Source organism: Bombyx mandarina, chromosome 11 (genome assembly GCF_030267445.1).
Source record: "Bombyx mandarina strain Sakado chromosome 11, ASM3026744v2".
NCBI classification, from domain to species: Eukaryota; Metazoa; Arthropoda; class Insecta; order Lepidoptera; family Bombycidae; genus Bombyx; species Bombyx mandarina.
The window spans coordinates 10,132,292-10,141,953 of record NC_143218.1 but is presented as its reverse complement, the minus strand read 5'-3'; the positions used below and the strand labels follow the sequence as shown (position 1 = coordinate 10,141,953).

The window sequence follows — 9,662 nt, the reverse complement described above, 5'->3', positions numbered from 1 at the left end:
GGTTGTACTTGCATCGCACAATCTTGGACGATGGTTTCGGATTTTCCACCGAGAATGTTCTTATTCGTTGGGTTTTTCACTAGCTTTAATATATTGTTGTTAGATAAAACATTTTCTTTCAGACAGTGAAACGAATGCCTTTTCGCTACTTCATCTAGATCGTAAAATATTGTACTAGTTGAGCGTACCATGGATTTCTTACTGGATATTTTATTGAGGCCATGATAGCCCTCACTCGTTATATATTTAGGATGGCCTTTTATTTCCACGTTTTTCCTCAAGTCACCGCAAGTGGCCGTACTAAGAACGTGATCATTTTCCGTTTTCATTGGCTTCTTGTAGAGCACGTTGCTGAAAGGCGTGGAACCGAATATTTCATAAATACTTGTATAAGATTTTGCTTGTGCAATTTCTTTCATAATACAGTTTAGTCTGCACAACAACTACATTTGTATTTTTAAATTTTTCAAGGCTATATTTATGTCGAGATTTTTGAAAAAAATATTTACCATTTTTATACTTTTGAATTTAACATGACATTGTACATTGTTGACTTACTTGAAGTTTATCTGACAGATATTCAGAAGATGTACGGAAATATTATGCAGACAAACGTCTAGAAGAAGTTTAATATTAAGTTTTGTTTCAGGGTTCCACATGGCTCCGAAACTATCACGAATGTTACCTGAGTCATGTCTCCTTGTCTTCGTTGGTGTGTTGATAGGCGCATTACTTCTAAGTACTCACAGTGTACACGTTCAACCACTCACTCCGGATACCTTCTTTTTGTATATGCTTCCACCTATAATATTGGATGCGGGATATTTTATGCCAAACAGGCTATTCTTTGATCATTTGGGTACCATTTTATTGTTTGCTGTTGTTGGGACTGTATTCAACACTTTGACTATTGGTATGTATTTTTTTTACTTAATTCTAATAGTTTGTATAGGCAGACGAGTTTACTGGCCACCTGATGTTGTGTTATTATAGACAAGAAGAGAAAAGAAATGAGATGAAGAGAGAAAAACCGATGATCGTGTTCAATGGCAAGCAATTGGAGAGGCCTATGTCCAGCAGTGCACTGCTATAGGCTGATGATGATGAGACACGAACTTATAAACGCTACAAGATCTTTGAAATCCCTCCGTCGACCTTTAGAAATTAGGTCGAAGTTTCACATCCATTAGAATAACGTTCTTCAGACCGCTACGCATGATTTTTTAGTAGCCGATGTAGTTAGAGATCATACGACCTACCACTAGTATTGGTCATTTCGGATCGTCCCGATTCACTAACGGTGCTTCTAGGTACCTCATGCACCGGTCATCGTTCTCGTCGAACCCATCACTTGCGACGAAGGGCTCGACGAGTAAATTAACCCTCAAACACAACCCACTGAGTTTCTCGCCGGATCTTCTCAGTGGGTCGCGTTTCCGATCCGGTGGTAGATTCGGCGAAGCACGGCTCTTGCTAGGGTTCGTGTTAGCAACGTCGTCAGGTTTGAGCCCCGTGAGCTCACCTACTAGTTAAGGTTACGCTGAAATAGCCTCTCAAGACTCTCAGTTTAGGTAGGAAAAAAAAAAACTAGTATTGTAAAGCACAAATTAAGATATAGAACAATTGTTTTTCATCGTACTTTATCTTACAGGTGCTTCATTGTGGGCTTGTGGTCAGACTGGCATGTTCGGGTGTACAACACCGTTATTAGATATGCTGTTGTTCGGGGCTTTAATATCAGCCGTGGACCCGGTGGCGGTATTGGCGGTGTTCGAAGAAATTCACGTTGACGAAGTTTTGTATATCGTTGTTTTCGGTGAATCCTTACTTAACGATGCCGTTACTGTTGTATTGTATCACATGTTCGAAGCATACACGTGAGTATTATTACTTGTAATGTGTTAATCTATAGCGCACTATTAGATTTCCTCTAAATTGGGCTGTAAACGCTAAGAATAGCTTTTAATAAAATAAAAAATTGCTTTTGTAAGCAAAAGAAAATACGGCCAACCTGATGGAAGGTGGTTACCGTCGCTCATGGATAGTAGCCAGCAATGCCAGGGGCAGAGCCAAACCGCTGTCTACCATTGAGTACTCTCCGTAAGCCTTGTTTGAAGAAGGACATGTCATTTACATGGTTTATATGCGTGCGTTTATCTTACCTTCAGGGAAATGGGACCGTCGCGTCTAGTCTACACGGATATTCTGGCCGGCCTGGCTTCGTTCCTGGTCGTAGCAGTAGGCGGAACGTGTATTGGAGTTGTGTGGGGCTTCGCGACGGGTCTCGTAACTCGCTTCACCAACGAAGTCAGGGTCATAGAGCCGATCTTCATATTCGTAATGGCGTATTTAGCATATTTGAACGCGGAAATGTTTCACATGAGCGGGATATTAGCGTAAGTACATAAAAATTAAACTCTATGTCAAAATAAGACTTTATGGCCTAATAGGTTAGACGCCCGGTGTGTTTATGGTCATGTGATCGATCACACTATTGGATCTCAGGAGAGGTAGACTTACATTTTTTAAATCACTCATTATCACCTTACGAGTGTTCTGTTCACAATTGTCATCGACAGAAAAAGTATCGTTATATCGATTAATGAAATAAAAACTGCATGATCCGTGCGCCGAGCGCCCTGCCTATTTATTTCTGTCGCGCATTTATTATTTTATTATACTTTGTCTTTGGTAGATAAATGTTCAAAATAAATGTTGAATGTCAACATTAATAATTAGCTTCCGAAATTAATTACAGTTTTGAGAAAAAGTACCAACAAACAAATCGAGCCACAGACTTGTCGTTATTGCCTTTCACAGCCGCGTTACCTGGCCACATTATTGACTAGGTAACCCGTCGCACAGAGATAGCAAGCTACGTGGTCCTCTCCATTTGACCTTGCCCCACAACACGCAACTCATTCAGGTTATCTGGTGCCAGGAAGGCAATGCAACTGAAAACCTGCAAGAATACATTTACATTCAAAAATGATCTATCGTTTTTAAAATTACCTCTTTATGTAATTTGTAAAGTTATTGATCCCCTAATATATCGATTACAGTGATCACGTGGAGATTAAACGTGCGACCGCAAATCGACCGTGTAAGCCGCATTTTAGTCACAATACCTAGATTAACAATTCGTCGCTTAAGCTTTAGGACAAAAAATATGAATCGCGGGTTGCGGTTCTAGGAAATGTTCCTCCGTCTCCGTCTTGCTTCTTCCTGTGTACTTATTTTTTTACCATACGTTAATTAATTTAAAAATAATATAATACAGTAATATTGCTTAGATTTTTCTTGATGTCAGATATCCGCTTAACAAGTTCTAAAAATAAAACGAAGTAAATACAGACATGTATATTCTACTGAAATTTTATTTGAGAACAATGTTATTAGGGTATTTTAATATTAGGACCTCTTGAACTTGAACACGAAGATTAGTCCTAGGTATAGAATCTTCTGTGTTTAATAATTGTGAAGAGACAGAATGAATTAGTTTTTATTATTTTAAATTTTCTTAATTGTACTACTTGAACTCCTAATAAGACATGATTACCTTTACTCCCAAATACAACTTTGCCTCTAATTGCCGCCCCAACCCAATTCTCGCTCTTCTAGAAGTTTAAATTACTAAGATTGGTTTAATATCTGCAATGCGCGGTAAAGTCAAAAAAGAAAATGAAAGATGTAAACGAAATATTTGAATGCATACTTCTTTTCACATAAGAATAATAAAAAATAAATAAATTTTATATTAATTGTTCATTGTAACAAGGCGGTCTAGTTTGTATATAATATAACTATCACACAGAAATAATAAGCACGAAATCGGCTAAATCTGTTGAGATAAATCAATATTATTATAATCAATTTATTAAGTTTGAGTTCTTCATATTTTGTAGGTTCGATTTGTGCGTTTGAGTTATATTTGTCGGTCCGATTAGCTAGCTTTTCAATAAACAAGCCAAACCGTGCTGTTTGTGTCAGTTTCTGAAGTTACTACATAATATATATTATTATAATATAATACTCATTTATAATATTCATTTTATTATTTAACATTTTGGCATAGATGTATTCACGTCTCATATGATTTACATTTAGAATTTATTGTTTTCCAATACATACATCGTCTAAAAATTACGTCAGTACTTACTCTTGAATTCTGATCCGTTTTGAATCAAGAAGAATAACTTTATTTTTTTGAAGAATAACTCTTTTGTGAAAAAAAAAAAACTAAAATATATAGAACTTTCAAATTTTATCGTAAACTAATCATTGTTTTCAAATAGTATATATATGTTACCAAACTTGGTAATGTAGTGTAGGTCTGATGTTTTTTACAACTAAATATTCTTCTAAAAAATCCAACTGAATCGATGGGAGTGGGTCTTTTTTCCAGTAAACTTTTTATTAACGCGAATTCCACTCGCTCCCAGTGGCGTATGTATAGGTGGAAACCATCTCTACGGGAAAAGCCGATATGCATATTATTACATAAATATTCTAAAACTTGCATATTATTTAAATTTTGTTACTAAAACCCTGATAAACCTTACATTTTTGTCATGATGACCGGCTACGTCTGGTTCATGTATTTTTTTCTGTGGTCCCCCTAATACGGGTTGACCCTCTGGTTCACCCTTTTTTTTAGCTTTATACCATAACACAATATAAGCTCTTAGGAGGCTCGGGATGAATAATCATTAAACATAAGTAATTTATTTTAATTAAAATCTCTTTTTTTGTGCAGCATAACATTTTGCGGTATTACAATGAAGAATTATGTTGAAGCGAATATTTCACATAAATCACACACCACAATCAAATACACTATGAAGATGCTATCGTCTTCGTCTGAGACCATTATATTCATGTTTCTCGGTGTCGCAACAGTGAATAACACCCACGTTTGGAATACGTGGTTCGTACTGTTAACCATTGTGTTCTGCTCAATATTCCGGATTATAGGTGAGTTTATACAACATATTTTTTTTACAAAGAAAGACGCTACCTTAGACTCCTCTGGTCTTAATTAGTCAACTTCTATTATGGACATCAGAGAGGCATGGGCACAGACTGCTGAGTTATTTACTAATCAGATTATATTACTTGAGCCCCTAGCGGCCTGTTCCAACTCCATACAAATTTGAGTTAATGGCATGATCTGATGGCACGGCGATAGAATATACTTTTAGAGTCGTAGAAGTCGTCGTGCCCTCAAGCATAAGACGTCCGGTGCATTCGTATCTAGCGATGCACCGGTGTTCGAATCCTGCAGGCGGGTACCAATTTTTTTAATGAAATACGTACTTAAAAAATGTTCACGATTGACTTCCACGGTGAAGGAATAGCATCGTGTAATAAAAATGAAACCCGCAAAATTATAATTTGCGTAATTACTGGTGGTAGGACCTCTTGTGAGTCCGAACTGGTAGGTACCACCACCCCGCCTATTCCGTTTTGGTTTGAAGGGTGGGGTAACTGTTACAACACATACTAAGACCTTAGAACTTATATCTCAAGGTGGGTGGCGCAGTTACGTTGTAGATGTCTATGGACTGCAGTAACCACTTAACACCAGGTGAGCTGTGAGCTAGTTCACGCAAAGGGTGGTGTCTTCGCCTTTAGTAATTATAACATAGTTCATGTTACTGTTTCAGGAGTGTACATATTTAGCGCTGTAGCAAATAAGTTTCGTCTGCACAAATTGAATAGAGTTGAGAAATTCGTCATGTCTTATGGAGGTGAGTGTTTGAAATAATACAATTCGGGCTATAACTGCTTTTACTATAATAACAGTTGTTAATCAGGTGTTGTGTTGTAGTTCTAGGGTACCCCGCTGGTACATAGGGCCCTCACAAGTTGTCTCCACTTTACCCTGTCTTGCGTCTCTCCACGGTGCGTCGCCAAGTGTGTACAGGGCGACCAGGTCTTCTCCTGCCAAGCGGTTGCCACTCAAACGCGATTGATGCTGCGTTGACTCCGCTGCGCCGTAGAGTGTGTCATATCCAACGCCATTTCCGATAAGCAATGTCTTGCGCGATGGGATTTTGGTCACATTTAATCCAAAGGTCTTTATTAGAGATAGTGACTGGCTAGAATATGCGGAGTATCGACCTCAAGCACTTATTTACAAATACCTGCAGTCGGTTCGTGAGTGTCTTGGTCACTCTCCAGGTCTCACATCCGAACAGGAGAACACTTTTGACAATGGAGTCGAACAGGGTCAGCTTGATCCGACGGGTCATGACACTTGACTCCCAGACTGGTTTCAACTGCGCGAAAGCACCCCAGGCTTTCCTAATTCGTATCTCTATATCTTCGTCCAAACCACCCTGATTTGATATGGAACTCCCCAGATATGTAAATTGGTTAATCAGGTATTCAATAACAAAACCTATTGGATTATTAAAATTATATAGATTGTTATAGCGCGTACAGGGTGTAAGGAATGTAGATATATATTTTATTTATTTATTCTAGCGACAATTAGATGAGTAAAATCATTACTGTCTTTCCTCGTTATCTTATTTGCTTTTATTTAAATAATATTACAGTGCATACTCCTAAATAAATCCTTTTTTTTTCTAATATTTCTATAACTTTTTGTGAAGATAATAAACACTACGTGTGTCTTATAAATATCTTGCTTACAAGTGTTATTTTGCACTACTGCAAAAATAATATACTATGCATCAAGGTTGGCTGATATATAATATGTATAATATATATTATGGCTCTTTAACATTAAGCTCGACTTTGTACTTGTTTTTTATTATTAAATACGCGGTTTTTTATCTATCTATTTATGAAAAACGGTGAATACCTACTGGAATAATCCTCCAGACGGTGAGCTAAGTTAGTTCGAATATCAAATACATACAATGTCTAGAGTCTAGACGTCTAGAGTAACGTCTGCGAAGTAAAATAACAAAGAATGGGCAGATTGTACATTATTTTAATATAGAATAAGATCAAATACAGTCTCGATTATTCGACAGTGTAAATAATGAATTATTGCTTAAAGATTTCAAGTAATAAGGAAATGTACTTCGCTTTGATACTCGTCACTAATACAATACAATACATACATAGTTTATTGAGGGGTGAAAGGTTATTTGGTATAAGCGACATTTTTAAAGCCATTTAAAATTTAAAATTTGGAATAAAAATAATAAGAAAAAGAATTCTTCAGCTATTTGAATGGAGTAAACTTAATTGAAGATCAATTAAAGACATCGAACTATTAATGCTAATACCAAATAATTTTATTTAATTGCAATGATAAATACCTACCGCGTCTTAAGCGAAATGTCGCTTAAACTAAATGGCCCTTCAGCCTTCGATAGGATTAAAATAACGATTGACTCAGTTTTACTTTGAAGATCAATTATTGTTTTTTTTTTAAATAAATCTGATAACAAATCATGCTCAGTTATCCGACCCCAAATTAGGGTTCCCTGTGTTATGGATGCCAGAGGATAAGCATATAAAAGTATTATAAATGTTTAAATATATACATATATAGATATTACACACCCAGACAAAGAGCAAACAAACCTGTTCATTACACAATGTTTGCCCGATGTGGTAATCGAACCCACGACCCTCGTCACAACAGTCAGGGGCGCTAATTACTGCACCACCGAGTCAGTCGAAGTCGAATCAGTGTTTATGAATAGAATCTATGGATAGAAATACATTTACGATTTACGATTTAATTACGTGTTGGAAAATCTTTCATCCGGTTCATTTGTTAAATATCCTTTGAATTTTAGATCTGAACTATTTTATATATTTTATCCTAAATTGGGTATGTACTACTGACACATTTTCGTTAATATTACGAAATTTAATTCTTAACCGTTTTTCTATACAGCTTTTTAGGTATCTCTCAAACTCAGCTCATGTTTCAGCATCTGTTTGTTGTGTGTGTATGAAAAACATGCTTTGGACAATGAAGCAATCAATGCCTATAATATTTTCAGGTCTCCGAGGCGCAGTGGCTTTCGCACTTGTTCTACTTATAGACCCAACGGTAGTAAATCTGCAGCCCATGTTTGTTACAACGACAATAGCTGTGATATACTTTACGGTTTTCATACAAGGCATCACGATCAAGCCCCTGGTCAAGATACTGAATGTGAAGACGGCGGAAAAACGGAAACCCACTATGAACGAGAGGATCCATGAGAGGGTATTTGTGTTTGCCAACTAAAAGTACTGTTTTATTAAGTAACTAGCTGACCCGGCAGACTTCGTAGTGCCTCAATCGATAAATAAAAGACGTAAAAGGAATCCGTCCGACGGGGGACACACAAAGGGAAAACAAAATTGTTATTTTCATTTAATTTCGAGCATTTTCATATTTATTTACCTTTTAAACCTTCTCTGGACTTCCACAAATAATTCAAGACCAAAATTAGCCAAATCGGTCCAACCGTTCTTGAGTTTTAGCGATACTAAGGAACAGCAATTCATTTTTATATAACTATATAGATTAAGTTAAATGTAGGTATTTCTTAGTTTGCATCCATGTACAATATAAATCATCAGAAAAACAAATTAGAATACTATTTTATTAGATTTCTTAGTTTGCTTCACTACTGAAACGATCAGGATAATAATATATTATTATACAACCCAAACCTATGCCTCCTTACAAATAGCCCTATCACAGTTTTTTTGAAAGCTACGTTAGTTGACTTCAAAAAAAAAAGGACTAATTAATAAATCAATACGTATTTTAATTGTTGTATTGACATAAGTAAAGACACAGTAAAAATATTATGATTATATTTAGATAAATTCATAAAATCAAAATAAATTCAATTTTAATACGCATACAAATTTGTAGCTACACCCTTTATTTAAAAATACTTAAAGAAAACTAAAAATCACAAATGAAATAAATTTATTCTCACGTTAATATTTTGATTTAGTATTTCATTTATGTTTTCCTTATTTTAGTGCATGGATCACTTGATGGCAGGCATTGAAGATATTCTCGGCAAACATGGCAATCATCATATGCGTGATAAATTTAAAAGATTCGACAATAGATTTATCAGGCCATTCCTTTTGAGAAATTATCAGGTAATGATTAGAAGACTTACTTCTACTAAGTCTTAATTAACCATTGTAATTTAATTACTGTTTTAATAATGACTTAGGGAGCGGAACCGAAGATTTTGGAGACTTATTCGAAATTAGCTATGAGAGACGCCATAGAATATATGCAAAGAAATGCTTCTACGATCGGTAACATTTCCGGAGCTGAATCCATGTCGGCGATTTTCAAAAATTACACAAACACAAACTTTAATGGAAGGTTAGTTTTCTAGTCTAATGATATGATATTTTTTAACTTTGGAACAAACAATTTCAAAGTGTTTTCTTTTTTTGTTTAAACAAACTAAACCTTAACCGGCATTATCGTTGTAAGTATTATAAACACTCAATTTAGATTAAAATGAAAATTACTTAGATTAAGAGTAAATTTTTCATTTTCAGTCCAAGTTTTAGTCAAATAGATACATCGACTTGGAACATAGACATGCAGGAACTAGAATACAATCCCTCTAAGAAAGATCTCACTGATGCAAAAATCCATCATCTGCTCGCTGAAGAATTGTGCAAGCCTTTTAGACGGGTGA

General features: G+C 35.8%; 2 protein-coding genes across 13 annotated transcripts in view; one reads left to right on the top strand and one right to left on the bottom strand.

Annotated features, from left to right (window-relative positions):
* LOC114252036 (uncharacterized) overlaps positions 1 to 641 on the bottom strand; it is a 3,441-nt gene extending 2,800 nt beyond the window's left edge. Inside the window, 1 exon segment of the mRNA XM_028186516.2 lies at positions 1 to 641. This exon segment is cut by the window's left edge and continues 46 nt beyond it. Coding sequence (XP_028042317.2) covers positions 1 to 419 — 419 coding nt within the window. The 5' untranslated portion in view covers positions 420 to 641.
* The window catches only part of Nhe2 (Na[+]/H[+] hydrogen exchanger 2), a 48,082-nt gene that overhangs the window by 28,028 nt on the left and 10,392 nt on the right, over positions 1 to 9,662 (top strand). For 10 of the 12 annotated variants that reach the window (XM_089730935.1, XM_089730944.1, XM_089730942.1 and 7 more), the window contains exons 4-12: positions 650 to 913; positions 1,652 to 1,877; positions 2,169 to 2,396; positions 4,757 to 4,974; positions 5,667 to 5,750; positions 7,995 to 8,203; positions 8,977 to 9,102; positions 9,180 to 9,337; positions 9,520 to 9,658. In XM_089730935.1, coding sequence (XP_089587061.1) covers positions 650 to 913; positions 1,652 to 1,877; positions 2,169 to 2,396; positions 4,757 to 4,974; positions 5,667 to 5,750; positions 7,995 to 8,203; positions 8,977 to 9,102; positions 9,180 to 9,337; positions 9,520 to 9,658 — 1,652 coding nt within the window. The remainder of the gene's footprint in view (positions 1 to 649; positions 914 to 1,651; positions 1,878 to 2,168; positions 2,397 to 4,756; positions 4,975 to 5,666; positions 5,751 to 7,994; positions 8,204 to 8,976; positions 9,103 to 9,179; positions 9,338 to 9,519; positions 9,659 to 9,662) is intronic. The other 2 variants (XM_089730938.1, XM_089730936.1) reach the window with 2 other exon arrangements.